Source organism: Porites lutea, chromosome 14 (assembly GCF_958299795.1).
Source record: "Porites lutea chromosome 14, jaPorLute2.1, whole genome shotgun sequence".
Classification (NCBI taxonomy): Eukaryota; Metazoa; Cnidaria; class Anthozoa; order Scleractinia; family Poritidae; genus Porites; species Porites lutea.
In genome coordinates, this window is record NC_133214.1 from 20,657,300 (window position 1) to 20,673,590 (window position 16,291).

At 38.4% G+C, this 16,291-nt stretch overlaps 1 protein-coding gene, 1 long non-coding RNA gene and 1 pseudogene across 2 annotated transcripts; 1 reads left to right on the forward strand and 2 right to left on the reverse strand.

Annotated features, from left to right (window-relative positions):
* Positions 1 to 2,016, forward strand: LOC140925204 (uncharacterized). Its single transcript, XM_073375174.1, has 2 exons — positions 1 to 242; positions 1,246 to 2,016. The coding sequence occupies exons 1-2, from the start codon at positions 13 to 15 to the stop codon at positions 1,475 to 1,477; spliced, it is 462 nt and encodes a 153-aa protein (XP_073231275.1). The 5' UTR covers positions 1 to 12; the 3' UTR covers positions 1,478 to 2,016.
* A 3,062-nt stretch (positions 2,017 to 5,078) lies between these two features.
* LOC140923845 (ectonucleotide pyrophosphatase/phosphodiesterase family member 5-like) lies at positions 5,079 to 9,614 on the reverse strand (annotated as a pseudogene).
* Positions 9,615 to 13,911: 4,297 nt separating this feature from the next.
* On the reverse strand, positions 13,912 to 15,296 carry LOC140925131 (uncharacterized). Its single transcript, XR_012164369.1, has 3 exons — positions 15,185 to 15,296; positions 14,658 to 14,774; positions 13,912 to 14,095 (listed from the first exon to the last, which is right to left on the reverse strand). It is a non-coding gene; the product is annotated as an uncharacterized lncRNA (long non-coding RNA).
* Positions 15,297 to 16,291: the final 995 nt, after the last annotated feature.

Here is a 16,291-nt window from a genome sequence, read left to right on the forward strand (position 1 = left end):
CCTCGTCTCCTAATGGAGCTGTCTGTGGAGGTTCACCGCATGCAGTATGACGCTTTTGAGATGCGACCACATCGTCAGCTGGACAGAGGAGTGAGACTGCAGATCAACAAGAGGACCAGAGCCCCTGACTGTCAGGATGGAACTAGGTACTCTGTCGAGGAGACAAACCAATTTCATGGCCAGGCCCAAGAAGATGAACGCATGGGTACATTTTCTCTCCCAAGGCAAATAACAGTAAGCAGGTTAGTAAACTAACGGTGCAAATAACGTCCGAACAATCTGATTCTGTTACTACGAAGAAGCAGTGGTATATGGCAAGGAGCGCTCCTACAGACTAGGTACCATGTATAATCTAATAAAGTGAACTACGGAGAGGGGAGGGTCGGTCCATTTATCGACAGTCACGTCGAGTCATGATTAACGGGCCCGGAAAGGCGTTGTTGTTTACATTTAAGAAAGAGACTGGTTTCCTTTGTTAGCCAGGAACCACGCTCTTGTTCTTTAGATTTTCATTTGAGTATATGAATTTTAACCTTGTCCCACGGCTTTCACCCCCTCAAAGGGAAAAGCCCTTAGGAGGATTGGAGACGAGGTTGTTTGAATTCCGGGCCTTTGAGAAACGAGCCCCAGGTCGCTCGAGGCCTCTCAAAGCCACACCGTACGCGACTGAAAATAAGGCTATACGTACGTTGTTCAGTGAAAACAATGTGGTGGAATTGTTTTACTGACTTATCGGCCAACAAATAGGGGTGATCCAAATCGCAGAATGGTCGGATTACGGTTCAGACTAGCTACTGGAAAAATTTTGTTTTTCTCAAACTGAGTTGCTTCTATAACTTCGATGATCCACTCAGTTGCTTCTCGTTATCCTTCGAGTTGTCTTGTAGATGTTTTTTATATATTCATTATTTTATCTTCATCTTCCATGGGTTTACAACAAACTACTGAACCAAATCAGACCAGCCCCCTTGGTTAATTTGTAAGCTCAGTCAGGGTTAGACTGCGCGCGCTGCACCGGTCATGGTATTGCAGAGGTCCAAGGTTTCGAGGTCTTACTGGCCTGAATGTTCTGTATTTAATTTTTTATTGACTTTATCCTACAGTTCTATATGTTCATATATACATTGTTTGTTAATCACCGTTTCAAATCCCTTTTGACAGATTAAAAAGACGTTCTGTCTAACCAATTTCAACAGTTTTCAAAAAATAACTGACGTAATGATAAGGCTGTTTTTGTTTCCATAGGTCAAGTCCCTCAGAGCCGATGTCGTCTTTAGGTCAGAACTCTGGTGGAAAGTATATTTGGAAGATAGTCGGTTTCTCTCATCACCTTGAGGATGCTAGAAATGGAAAAATAACATCACTCGAGAGCCCCCCGATTTACACAAGCCAACAAGAATACAAGTTCTCCATGCATTTGTTCCTGAAAGGTGTTAATGGTGGAGACGGACGTCACTTTGGCCTTTTGTTGGCATGATGCAGGGAGAGTACGATACTGTTCTGGAATGGCCCTTTGGTGGACGAATCTCTCTCACCATCATGGGTCAAAGCAATGATGTTAATGGCTGCCGCCACGATATCAGTGGTACTTTCATGGCAAAAAGAGGTCTGAGAGCTTTTCAGAAAGCCACTGCCGCTGGGCCATACAACACCCTGTATGGCTACGCAGAGTTTGCACCGACAGACCTGGTTTGCTCCTCACCCTACTTAAAAGATGATACTGTGATGATTCAGATCGAGATTCATAAAAACATCTAAACATTTTACTTTGTAAGGAAGCACAACGTCTAGGATGTAAAAACCCCAAAAAATGATTTTCACACTCGTCTTTTTAAATCAAAATAAATCCAAAATAGAAAACCTGCAAAAGCAAGCTTCAAGTATTCAGTTATTGCAGTAATTTTTATAAAGAAATGTTAGTGCATTGAAAGATATAGCTCTTAACTTCGCGTCAGGTCTTAGATATTTAGTTTATTAATATTTTTTAAATGGTTTTCAGTTTTTTACCATTCTACCGTAATACAGTGTACTTCTTTAATAATGACAATTTAACACAAACCTATATCTAAACCCTTCTTAAAAGCGCTGAGGGTGATTAACAACAAAATTCTCCTTTTAATGTCAAAGCGTCAGAAAATAGTGTGGTAACGAGATGAATCAAGTTGAATTCTTTGACACAGTTTGACAACTTCTTGTCCCCACTTCATCCATAGGACTGAAATGTACAGGGACAACAAATGAGATTATAAATTTTGATATTAGGGCTTAAAAGGGACCCTCGCATGATGTTTGTTCAAAAGAGGTGTCTGTTTGATACATATGTTCTATAGAAAAAAAAATTGAGAAGAAAATTTCGTGACTCGCTGACGCTTTGGTGGGTGCACTGGAGAATGAGACTTTTCTACATGAGCGGGGAGCGGTTATTATGGGTCCCAACTATCGCTAGAGTTCAATGCTGCACATGCAAATACCTACAATAAATATATCTTTGCATCATTATTGCTATAAGAACCTGGATAATGTTGGCCCGTACTTTACCGTGTGAGGGAAAATCACCGTTTTAGTCCTAGCCGAAAGATTTTACTGTATAGTCTATTTCTTTCAGATGTAACGCTAGAAAATCGCCTTTATCGTTATTTTTGCGTGGCAGCAATGATTATGATGTTAATATATGCATCAAAATTTGTAACATTGGTTTGCAATCATACTTATATCGCATCGATTTGAAACTGATACCGCGTAGTTACGGAAGGTGATAATTGTTTGTTCTCGTAGAAGCTAGGCCGGAGGTTTGTGTAGGGAGTGTAGGGTATCAGAGACAATGGTGGAAGTTTCCCGTTATTTTTTGGTGAAGACTTATATTCCGCAATGTAGTCATAGTGTATAGCTGCAAATTATGAAGGGCGGCGAAAGGTTTTCTCAGATATAAAATGCCACGTCATTTTAAAAACATCGGCACTTGTCATTTTATGTTCCAATGAAGGAGGTGACAGCGCGCTTCCGTCTCTAGGGAGTGGTGCTTGCCGTGGAGATATTTTCTATTGCGAAAAGGTTTAATTGAGATGATTTAATACCATGATTCTCCTTTAAAGACTAAACTTTGCTTCTTTCGCCATCCCTATTTTATACAAGAAAAAGGCTTTCGTAAAGTTAAAAAGTGAGTAAAAAACGCTTAGCTATTGTGTAGTATCGCTTGTAGTGTCTTAAATCAATAAAGCAAACGTGAAACGTTACGCATTATTTCTTTTATTATTCGAACTGCACGTACATTTGATTTGATAATATAAGAAGCTTGTTTGATTTCAGTCTGTTAGTTGGCCATCAATGACCAAAGATCAACATGTAGATAGCCCCTGACTTCCATTCTTCTTTCATCCTTTTTTTACAGAAAAGATTCGTTCCAATGATCCCGGCTCATCCCAACCCGTCCGGGCCCCACCTCACTCCACGCTCCGTTTCTCACAGTTTCTCCAAACAAGTTCTAACGAAAAAAGAAACAGTTTATGGTAACTGAGTAAATACTACTTCATCTGTAATATAAAGGCCAGCCGCAGTCCTTTTCACCGCCGGGGTTCAAGACATGAGTTCCGCTAGAGCCCACTGTACCTCGAAATTTAAAAAAAAACTTTGACACTTCTGTAGACAAAAGAAAATATATATTAATATAATCATGAGACTAGGGTAATGGTCACAGAACCAAGGCACGTATTCTCGGAAGCTTCCAGACGAGGAAACTGACAGGAAACAAGGGAAACGTGAGGCATAATGGGATGGAGATGAATGGTCTGGTGGCTCTCGGGGACGAGAATGTGGTTTCCTTCAGCTCAAATAATGGGGGGGGGGGGGGGGGGGGGTTCACGTTGGATGATGGGGTCTTCCCTCTTCCTGGCATCAAGGCTGAGGTGCTTCTATTGTTGTTCAACCGTCGGCTAGGACCATTTTGGGATGAAAAAATAGTAAAAAACAAAATCCTATAAGATCTTTTATAACAGGCCAGGAGCCCATGAACAGGCCTGTTTGTCCAGATGTTTCCTTTTTTGATTAAAATTTTGCTACATAAAGAAGAATAGTGCATTTAATGTAATCTGTAGGCCTTTTCCTTGGCTGTGGGAGATCTGGGTACGAGATTACATTTAAGTATCATTTGCGGATATATTTCTCCTTGACTATTGATTTTGTTAAATTTTTGCTCAATTTTGGAATTTTCTGATGCAGCGAATCTTTACATACCCGACTACCCTACGAGTAGCTGTGCCCCTCCTCCACTCCCGCGGAGAAAATGGGGTCCTCCACTTCCACTGTCTCTCCAGGGTAGGGTACGGCTACAGGTAGGCTAGTCTGAGTGACAGGTAAGAAAGGATCCGTTGTGTTCATTGTGTTGTGTCTGAGAGAACCCCCTCCCCATCCTTCATTGATGAGAAATGGGCAAAAGAGGTGAAAAGTTATAGTTAAGTTGCACTAATACACCTAACTTTGTGCACTTTTTATACTTAATTAACAACATTTACCAGAAATACTCGAACAAAACATCATGTAAGAATTTTTGTATTAAATAACAAATGGAAAAAAAATTCAGTAAAAAAAGATTTAAAATTTACAGATATAAAAAATAATTTTCCCTAAAAAAATTAAAATAAATTTCTAGTCTAACAAATCTTACTTAATGATGATGGGTGCCAAGGCTCTGTGGAAAAATAGTAGGCAGCCTGTGAAATACAGGGAACCCAGCATTATGATCTTTATGCAAAAACAAAAGAGATTTCCAAGTAGCTTTTCTTACAGCAACACTATAGGGGCTTAGGGGAACTAAGGTAGCACAGCCTTGGTACCAATATGGGATATTGACAATATTATCATTACTTTCAAACCAGTCAATAAATTATCATACTACTTATGTTTACTTGACATCACTGGTCAATAACTCATTATTATTTTATTGTAAAGGAGATGGGTCATGAAATCTATTAAAAATTGAAACAGTCAGGAGCTGCCACCAAATAATTAACTGAGTGAGACATTAAAATAACAGCTCAAAACTTTAAAAGAACAGTTTTTCAAATGTTTTGTTGTCTGTAACATTATAATTTTTGAGCGGGAGACATATCCAGTTCAACTTAAAGCTGTAATTTTGTAATTTACCAGTAATTTTGTCATTGAAGCAAAGTTCCATTTTGAGTAAGGATGTTTAATATTTGCAATATTAAAAAAATGAACCAGAAAACTGTGACACAGCCCCTTTAACCCACATGGAACTGTTTACAAGTCAAAAAATTCTGATGTTCCTAAGTCATTATATGGCCATACTGCCTTATTCTACAATGATTTTTGACACAAAATGAGACAATACCATAACTCATTAACAAAAGAACTAAAACAGAAATTACACTGACTACTATCAACACTGTATAATCGTGTTTGTGTTTGTGTTCCTTTAGCAGATGCTGCACTGCTTGTAAAAAGTCATTGTTTGGTGCTGGTTCAATGCCCAGTAAATGACACATAAGAGAGTAAATATTCACATTTTCAAATGGTTCTGAAACAAAGCCTTCTTTGAATGCAGGTCCTTGGGCAAGAAAAAAGGGGTGCATATCAGGGAATTGGTTACTGTAGCCATGGTTACCACGACTGTCAATTTTCCACTTGTTTTTTGTAATGGTCCATCCTTCTTCCGCGACAATGAAAATTGGCATGACATGTTGGTTATGCCTGTAATGGAACTCTTCAGGTATTTCTGCTTTAAGGTATGTATATAGATGTGGAACAGTCTTGAGCTTTCGGTAAGTGTCATTCAACTTTCCTTTCTTGGGTGGAATATGAAAAAACACATTAGAAGCATGGTCTGCCCTGTTTGGATCAGTGATGAGCGTATACCAGTCTGATGGAATGTAATAATCCAGCTGGATAAAGATGGGAGTTGTTGACATCTGCCATGCCATGGTCACTTGTGATAACCAGGTTTACCTAAAATGGGTCATAAAAATACAATGGAAATATATTTAGATCCATGAGTTGTTACCTAATAATAATCTTATGGGACACGTAAAGAATTACTACATCTTATCATATATATAACATATCACAAGCGTTTACCAAAAGACATTCTCTTCATAATTGAATAAATCCAGTACCACAAATGAAGAGCAAAATAGTATGTTTTTTCGTCCTTCACCTATTTTGACCAACTTTACTGGCCTTCATCAGAGTGAATGGCTGTTACAATGCAAGCATCACACACCATTGACAACAACACACAAATTTGAAAATTTGCATGCACTACAAAGAAAGCTAGATGCCCCCATGCTCTTACCGGCTGTGAGACCTAGTAGCCCTGTTCTGGCTAAAAAGAAGTCAGTTTAATTTGAGCCCTGAGGCTGAATGCAGTTCAACATAATAATAGGCCCAATTAGTCCTGGAGTGCTGACTTCCCCCCAAAGTCAATAACTACCACTTATTAACCTTTCCATTTGGTCATTACAGGGAAATCTCGGTCAGTAGTTGATGTATGACCATGAACTACTGACCGAAATCTCAGACTGAGCTCAGACATTTCCCTGTAACAACAGACTGGAAGAGCTTAATAAGATATTTATTATAAGGCCTTTTCATTATGGACCTGAGCCTGCAATCAAGCTGGATAACTTAAAAAAAACACGTCATTTCGGTGAGTTGTACACTTGACCCCGCGATACAGTCATGTGACACTGGTCAGTGGATACCCTATTTGACAGCTGTCAATTGACTATTACATGCATGTCCAGAAGGATGTTAGCCTGAGTATTAGGCATTTCTGGGGGAAGGCCTAATACTCAGGCTATAGGGATTTCCACTATCAAGTTTAGCACAGATTTTATATGCCTTGGACAGCCAGCAAGTAATGCACGGCCAAATTTTAACACCAGAAAATAACACCTGCTTAGCAGCGAATCAGAGCATGCATACTATTGTAGCCATTATAAATATTATAACTCATCTAGATTTAAACAGTCTTTAAAATGAAAGTTGGAGAGCAAGTGTGGCACAGCGGTGAGAGCACCCATCTACTTTTGCTCCTTTTTGGAAGACAGCACCCAGAAAATGGCCCATTAACTAACTCTAAAAGGTGTTTTTCAGCAAAATGTCCAGGAGTGCAGTGATTTTGTTACAAATAGTTGTGGGCCCTGGGACTCATCTTGTGAAAAATCATGAGACCTAGTCCAGAACCATTGAGTCCCAGTTGAAAAAAGAAAGAATCCTTAGTTGGGACTTTACTGTAACCATGCAGACAGTTAATCTGACTCCAAAACTCTGTATTGCACTTTACTGAATTAAACATACACTGCTTCTTTTATAAACCACAACAAAGACAAAACAATATTCATTGCTAAAAAGTAGCCACAAGAACAGCCACAGAAATCACTCGAACAGGATATTCTACAAAACCATCCTTAGATCGATCGATCTACCTTCGTGTCCTACAAGACGCATGCCACAAATTATTTTGCATGTTTGGGGATTTTTTTTGCATCAAAAATTAAAGATGCAGGTGCAGAGGTAACAGAATCACTGGGAGTGTGAATGGAATATTCTGAACAAAAAATCCACCATATCAACATCAATCGTTTCCAAAATAGCCAAACAATTTCCATTGTGGTATTGTGTTGACATCTGATGAAGCATCATCATTGGCTTTAGCAGTGAATAACCCTCAGCATTGGGTATGATCTAATTATGAACAAAATATCATGTATCACTGATGTAATTTAAACCCAGCTAGTGAGGTCTGTGAAACATTGCTGGGATCCTTGTTCTGGAACCACAATGGATGCAATGAATTACCAACCACATTGGCCGATCCAACAATGGCTTCTTTACAGACCAATCATAGCATGTAATGTGATGGACTCTGATCCCGATACACAGCTGCCGACCCAGAACGAGAATGTCGGAGCTCAGACATGCAGACAGACTTAATGCATGGTTCAGTTTTAGTTGTTGGACAAGTCCAGCCCTTCGGGCCCTGGCAGTCTTGTCCTGGGGGTAGAGGGGTGGGGGATCAAGAAAATATCTCCTCTTTGATTTTGCGAAGTATTATTTCTCTCACGGTTTACACGACGGCTGCGGACCTCAAGACTACATATTTTTAAGGAAAAAAGCAGGAATTTGTCGCAGAGTGGTTGGAGAGGAATAACTTTTCAAAATTAAAGTCTGTATTTAAAGTTATGTTTTACAACTTGAAACAAATGTGCGTATGATGCATACTCAAGTGGATTTTACTTTCTGGAAAGGAAGGACACAAATATTTCTTCAGCTCAGCTTTAAATAATGATAAGTTTTTAAATGAAAACGAATATAATGCTTTTGATATATATATATATATATAGTCATGTTCTCAGGAAGTGTTCTCTTTTTAAAGAGTTTTTCTTCTTTGTTTTCATTTTCAAATTTAGTGTTCATGTTTTAACTACATTATGACATCCATTATCCTTCTCTCAATAAACTCAGGAAAACGTTCATAAAAGTTGTGAAAACATGTCGATTTCCTTTTGTGCGGATCAACGGATGTAGCAAAAAATGTATATGAGGTCGATCAGAAGCTCGGGGGTGGGGAATTGTCTCTTTCTGCGTGCCCGGGAGTGGGGAATAGACCTCCAAGAAAGGAAAATATAGCAAATCCCCGGGGGTGTGCCCGGGAGGGGGGAGCCATGGTTACAGTTAAAATTGCAGACACAGACAAGCAGCACATAATGGCAAGGAGGGAAAGGGCTCCGTTATGTCACACCAATTTAAGTGTAATCAAGCTTGAATAAACTTAATCATCGCGTACATAATTGTTGATGAAACAATTTTCGTCAGCTGATTTCAACTTTTCACAGTCAACTGATTGATTTGGTTATTATTTAAGCTTAAATGTTCTCACCTGATTCAACAATCCTCGATTTCGTAAACTTTTCAACAGATATCCAGTGACATTATCCATTCTACGAATAACAGTTTTAATCTCTGGTGAATCAGGGCCAAATTTATGCCCACTGTGATCTGGCCTCGTTAAAATAAGCGGCCAAAAAGCTTGGAGGATCATCCTGCTCTAACATTGTACGTAAATAATCTATTCGTGTCTCGAAGGAAAGTGACCGATTATAGGGTAAATAGTATGATGGGTAGTGGCCTACTATTTTCACCTCTGAACCAGGCCAAAACACCACAGCACTTTTCTTAAAAGCTTTTTGATTCGTGATCCACACCGGTTCTCCGTTCCACCATTTTGAATCCAAGTAATGCTTTGACACGGTATGTAAGTAGAAAGTGTCGTTGAAAACAGGATCGAAAAACGTATTTGCTACGATCCCGTGGCTTTCCTCATAAAGGCCTGTAACTAACGTGAAATGATTCGGGAATGTCTTGGTAACAAAGGCATTGAGAAGGTGTTTCGCTTTTGATGCCATTACTTGCGATTACATTCAATTTCGGAGTATGAACTTTCTCCATGTAGTCCCACCGGAAACCATCGTACGAGACCAAAATTACAGTGGGTTGTGTCAGAACGATTCTCTTATTAATCGAGGCGAAGGCGTTACGATTAGGAAGAAATAAGAATAATATCAACATGTGCAATCGGTCTAGCCTCATAACTAACTCATAACTATGCTCATAATGGCAAATGTTTGGAACGGCACTGCAATTAACTTTTCATTTCAACCTCGTCTGCAGGATTTCCTGATTTTTAATAACGAGAAGACCCTGGAGACGAGTGCCAAACATTTATTTTTGGCGGCATTTGACAACCCATTGCCATAGCAAGTAGTCAATCGGAAAAGTTAACTTCCGCCTCGCAGCCAATCAGATGAAAAGGTCACTGAAATGAATTCACAAAAATGCATGAAAACTCTATGAACCGTCTCGGAAAATTTATAACTCGGATATAACGAAAGGAGTAAGAGGCTACAGTTTTCAATTTTTCTCCTATATTCGACGATTTGCAAGTATGAGTTTCCAAAGCGTTCCTTGTATCTCTACTGGGACAACTTTAAACAATCGGTAGGTTTACAAGGCTTTTACCAGTTTTGTTATACCTTAGCCCAACGGCTAACTCAATAATGTCGCGTTGGATATATCCAGTGTCGTTTTAGTTCAGTGTGTTTAGTCTTGACAAAGAGATTCTGAAATTGCTTTCCATTTGCCCAAAATGTTCTCGCAAGTTGCCCAAATCATTTCTTACGACCGAAAAAATTCCCAAACAAAAACATTGCCACAAAATAGGGAAAAGGTTTTCCTTCTTATTCGAACGATTCAAGAAAAACAGAAGACGAAAGCCAAGTAGAGAAACTACAGGTTGGGTAGCTTAATTCAGGTGGAAAGTGGAAAAGTAGACTTGAGTGAATGCACCAAGCTTATATTACAGTCGATGAAAGACTGGTTGCTCCAGATCAGGACATGTTCGGCTACAGAACTTTCGTAGTGATTGAAGCGTTGGGTCATGGTGAAAAACGTTTAGCGTCTCGTAAGGTCTTGCTGAGTAGACCTGAAACCTGGAATGAATATTCCAGTACAAATACCCTCCTTATATACTGTGAAAACGAACGAACAATAGTTCGTGATTTTAAAGTGTAAGAAGAAATTCTGAACAAAAAATACAAAGAATATAGCACATACTCAGTATACTTGCTATGCCTCGTCCCAAAACGAAGGAAAATTTATTTCCTGTTCCTTGCTCCACCGTGCACCCTTTAAAAGTTGGCGCCAAAATTTATACGCATATTCATTGTAACCGGTCCTAGAGAAAAATAATCGGTCATATTATCGGTTGAGTTTTTAAAATTTATTTTTCAAAATATCTGCCACTAAGCATGCTAAATAAAATGAACATTTAGAGTTAATTTTGAGCAAAAATTGGGGTGAGGGGTCCCTTTCGCCCCAGCTAAGCTGAGAATATATAATACCAAGTCAATGTTGATAAGCAACCAGTGACAGCAAAATATTCACTTAAAAGATGCAAAAAAAGATACCAAGAACTTAAATTAAGGAATCGCTTAAAATAGTGATAAAATAAGATTTTGCAATTTGTCTGGTTCAGTTTAATGTACAGAGATACATATATCACGACAACATTATGAACTGCTGTTTACGAGCAAACCAACATGGATTCCCTAGTTTAAAAAATTACAAATCAAAATTCGTAGATAGACATGTCACGGTTTTCACTAAAATAAGCTGTACTGACTGTAACACAAAGAGAACAAGCACTGAGCCATATTGTATCAGGCGCCAGTAGTAACACTATTTAGACTATTTATAGTTCATTGGCCTGTGATTGCCTATTTCTCTTTTTTCTTTAGAAAAAAGGTGGACTACTTGAAGTCTAGGTTTTTTAATTTCGGCTCAGACAGAACAAACATGGAAAATAGCTAGTGATCCATGAACCAGCGGATTGAAATGCGTTAGTAGATTGATATAATATTATTTCAACTTCACCAGATTTAGAGACAGAATTAGGTCGACATGTCTTTCCTGTCTATTTATCGAGCTCATGATCGAGCTATTTCACAGGTTGAAAAAAGGTGTTTCCGTTTCCGTTTTTGTACCGGTTACCTCACGGAAACCTGAATATCCGCGGACGGAATTGTACCTAACCGTTGCGGGAAACACGTGTATCCGTCATGTTTCAGTTTCTGCGGAGGCGCTTAAACGCATCCCTTATACTCGCGTTTCCGTCAGGTTTACTCTTGCGGAAACGCTAACCGCCGTCATGTTTCCGCAACTCGTAAATTCAGAGGATACTCAATTATCCGTTAAGTTCCCGGAAGAATGAATGCGGAAACTCAGTTTGATCGGTTTACTTTCTGCAGCCTTCATGTTCACCCAGATTCCTCTTTCGGTGGATTATTCACTAGATTTCCTAAATGTGTTAACTTTACTTAACAATCCAGTTTCGAATCCTATGTTCATTCTATCCGGTATATAAAAAAGTGGACGTTTGTGAGAGAACCCTGGACCGTTTCATACATCCACAATGACCCATTTTCGCTGATACACACAAATCAAGGAGAGTCATATTTAGGAGCATTTTGGGGATTAAAGATTTTATTAAAATAATTCTCTCTCCATTTTCATATAATATGTACATATGTATATTAAATATTTTCACAATAAAAAAGAGGCTCCTTACGATGTATTCCTATTTTCTACAGTTTTTATATCCAAAACTGAAACTTTTCCATTTAAATAGGCCACTTCCGAGTTCCAAAAACCCTCACTTTCAAAATGAGGCTAGGTGCGCAACCTTTCTTGTGAAAATGAGTTTTATTTGCATGAGAATGAAAAAAGATTTCCATATCAAACGCTGAGCACCTACCCTCGTTTTGAAAGAGAGGCCCGGGGGAACTCGGAAATGGCCTGTTAAATAATCCTTTTAGAACTGACAAAATTCAATTTTGTTTCCTTGAAATGATTAAATTAACATAATAATTATACAGTCTATTAAACCTCTTCTTATGGACACTTCTTTAATACGGACAGTTCGATTGGTCCCAGAAATGCCAACAATCATACATTCCCTACCTCTATAATACGGACATCTCTGTAAAGCGGACACTTGGTTCTGTCCCTTTGGTTTCCGTATTAAAGAGGTTTGACTGTATAATAATTAATTAACTAACATTATTATAAGTAACGTGCATTTCCATTCCAAAATAACTCCAAGATGTAGTTCACAGCAAAATTATTACATAATTTAATAAGAACAATATTACAACTAAAAGTCTCACTTCTGCATAAAATCTCATTAGGGAATCTAAACTGCTGCCTTAATTTTTATTAACAAGTACCAGTACTTGGTGGATCATCCCCAAAAATTATTGTTAAAGCCTATACAAACTGCTGAGAGGCTATTATTGGGGAGTATCAGACTGTTGCTACAAAGACGACAGTGATGCAAACAAAACTAACCATAGGCTTTATATACAAATGTATAAGCCAACACCTCTACATATGTGTCTCACTTTTTGTTGCCACTCTGCCGTAACTGCATGGACACAACTTAGACCTGGTGGCATACAAAGTAGTCTACCAGAATTTGCCTACATTTGAGTTTGAATAATAATCACGAACTGTGCACTTTTAACAAGCGCCTGGCTTTCACAATGCATCTATCTTACACTCCCTGTTTTATAGTTTTAGGATAATCCATTGACTATCCTGTAATTTCAGCAATTTTAATGAACACAGTCGAGTAAAGATTGTCTTAAAGAATAAAACTCTTATCACCTTTCCAATAAGATTGTGCAATTTAGAGTTGATCATCACAGGGTCATCCTGACTAAAGAAGGCCGATAATACATTAGGGACTTTAAGCAAATTGCTACAGTGACCTCTACTATGGTGGTCGTGGAAGCAGAGTCCTGAAGAGAGAATGTCACTGTTGACCATCAAATTTCAACTTTATGCAAGTGGCACCCAAAAGTCACACAGGGCTTCTCGCTCATTTGGTTTCGTTGTTAGTAAAACGCAGGGAAGACTGAATTACTGCCCAGTGAACTAGAAATGTCAAATACTTTCTTGATTAAGAGAAAAACAATATGATAGGTTTTAAACCAGTGAAAAATAGGGGGAAAGTAGAATTTTATACTCATGTAGAGCGACTATGCCATCTCATTTTGTGCTTCGGCTAAAGGTCATTTTCTGGACATAATGTGCACAGCATCATTTCTGGACCTTTTATTCCCAGTTGCCATAGTAGCGATCACTGTAGCAATTTGTTACTTTGGCGGTATTATTGGCATACTGCCCATCAAGGGCAGTTATTTGGTACTGGTCTGTCTGACAAGTATTTATCAACCTCTCTGGTTATTTTCCTGGCTGTTCTTTTTTTTGCCTCTTTGACATGTGAGCCTCACAAAAGGCATCAAGAACAGCATTGATGTTTCTTAACTTTGACCTCTCTGAGCATAGTGGCCTGATGTACCTGGGTGGTGGATAGCTGGCCCCCTTCTTCATTGTCTTCACTCTCCTCCAAAGACATAAATTGGATAGCATTGTGTACGTCTAATAAAGCCTTTATTTTGGCTTTGTCATTCGGAGAAAGTTGTGCCTTGTCCAACACGTCTGTGCGATTCCTCAATTTCTGAACACCAAAAAAACTTATTTAGTCACAGTGGCATGACTAGTGTGATAAACATTTGATTAACATTTACTTTGTTCTTCAGCAACAGTTTAGTCTGGCAAAATAGTCACTCTGACTATTTTGAATCTTCAGATTTGGTTCTTGCTCTCTGCTCTGAGCAATTTACACTACAATCAAACCCCTCAAATAAATGGCAACAACACTGTTAACATTAAAAATGTCAAAGGGGGTAGGGTGTGGCACTCGTGCATTCTATAACAATCATAAATTATGTATGCATAAGACAAACATGCAAAACATGAGTTGTGTTCTTAAAAAATGAAAGAGCCTTGTGCCCTTAACCTGAAAGAACCAGTTACCCAGGATGAATGTTTTTGAACAAACTAAGACTTCCTTGTCACCCAAGAGCAACAATAATGCAACAGGGGCCACCAGGCACTGCCAAAGCACAGCTCTGTTACAGGATAGGCTAAATAAATCACTTAGTGGATGACGTAGCCTACACAGTGGAAATATTTGCACTGCAAGCATTAACAAAATAATGTACATGTATTTTACCTACCTTTTTAGCTCTCAAATTGGCATCTTGTCCGGATTCTGTGTTCCTCAAGTTTTCCATTTTGCCACCTTACCACGTCTGCGCGAGTACTTCCCTGACTTCAGTACTGAAAAATGGCCCCTAGCAAAAGGAAAGCATGTTAAATGTGCAGGTCTGTAGAAAAGGAATTAAGAGTGCTTCTTGGTGTTGCTAAAAGTATTGTTGGTTTGCTCCTGTTTTTGGTGTGGGAATTATTTAGTGGCTTTTCAATCTATTGTATTCATGTCATTAGGGGATTGCACCTGTTGGCAATACCAAGAAACTACGGTGGAACCCCATTAATATAGTCATCAATGGGCCAAAAAAGTTTTGCCATATTAACGAGGTAGCTGTATTAAAGAGGATTTTTTTTACAAGAAAATGTATGGTGGTTTTTGCCAGGCCGCCAAAAAAAAGTGGCTATATAACAAGGTGACTGTATTACTCAGGTGGCCGTAAGGCGGGGTTTCACTATACCAAATTCAAGAAACTTAGAAAAGTGTACAACTTACCTTTTTTCTCTGTTTTGGGCCATTTCTTTTACCCAAAATTTCCCCACACTTTATTAACCAAAATACCCTCATGTTTTTGCTCTCTTCTAATACCTCAAAGAAATAAAGACCAAAAAAAATGTCAAATATTTATATCAAAATAATAATACATGTATTACATGTATATGTATATTATTGTAACAGCCTGGTTAAAAAAAACTAGAGAGCTTAGTGAGGCAGTTTTCTGGTAGTGCATTACAAAGACAAATATTTAAAAGATGAAGGTTGCTTTTTATCATCGAATAAAGCCCTTATCCAAGTGCTTGACGCACAATACAAAATTAAAGTGTAACAATATAAAAACACTATATAATCGTCTAGTTGATCTCCTTGTGGCATTTTCAAAAATTGAAAGTATCATTGACACAAGCACCATTTTGTCCACTCAAAGATGGATAAATAGAATTGCGACTTCCCACTCAAAGATGGGCGTCTTACTTGTGTCAATGAAGGTTGCTTTGTCATCGAATAACGCTGTTATCCTTGTGTTCGAAGCTTAACAACAAATTGAAGTGTAAGGAAATTATATTCCTGAATAATATTCTTGTTTATCTCCTGGTGACTGTTGCAACATTTGAAATATCATTGACACAAGCACTACTTTGTCCACTCAAAGATGGATAAATAGAATTGCGACTTCCCACTCAAAGATGGGCGTCTTACTTGAGTCAATGAAGGTTGCTTTGACATCAAATAAAACTGTTACATATATCCTTGTGTTCAAAGGTTAATGACAAATTGAAGTGCAAGGAAATTATATTCCTGAATAATATTCTTGTTTATCTCCTGGTGACTGTTGCAACATTTGAAATATCATTGACACAAGCACTACTTTGTCCACTCAAAGATGGATAAATAGAATTGCGACTTCCCACTCAAAGATGGGCGTCTTACTTGAGTCAATGAAGGTTGCTTTGACATCGAATAAAACTGTTACATATATCCTTGTGTTCAAAACTTAATGACAAATTGAAGTGCAAGGAAATTATATTCCTGAATAATATTCTTGTTTATCTCCTGGTGACTGTTGCAACATTTGAAATATCATTGACACAAGCACTACTTTGT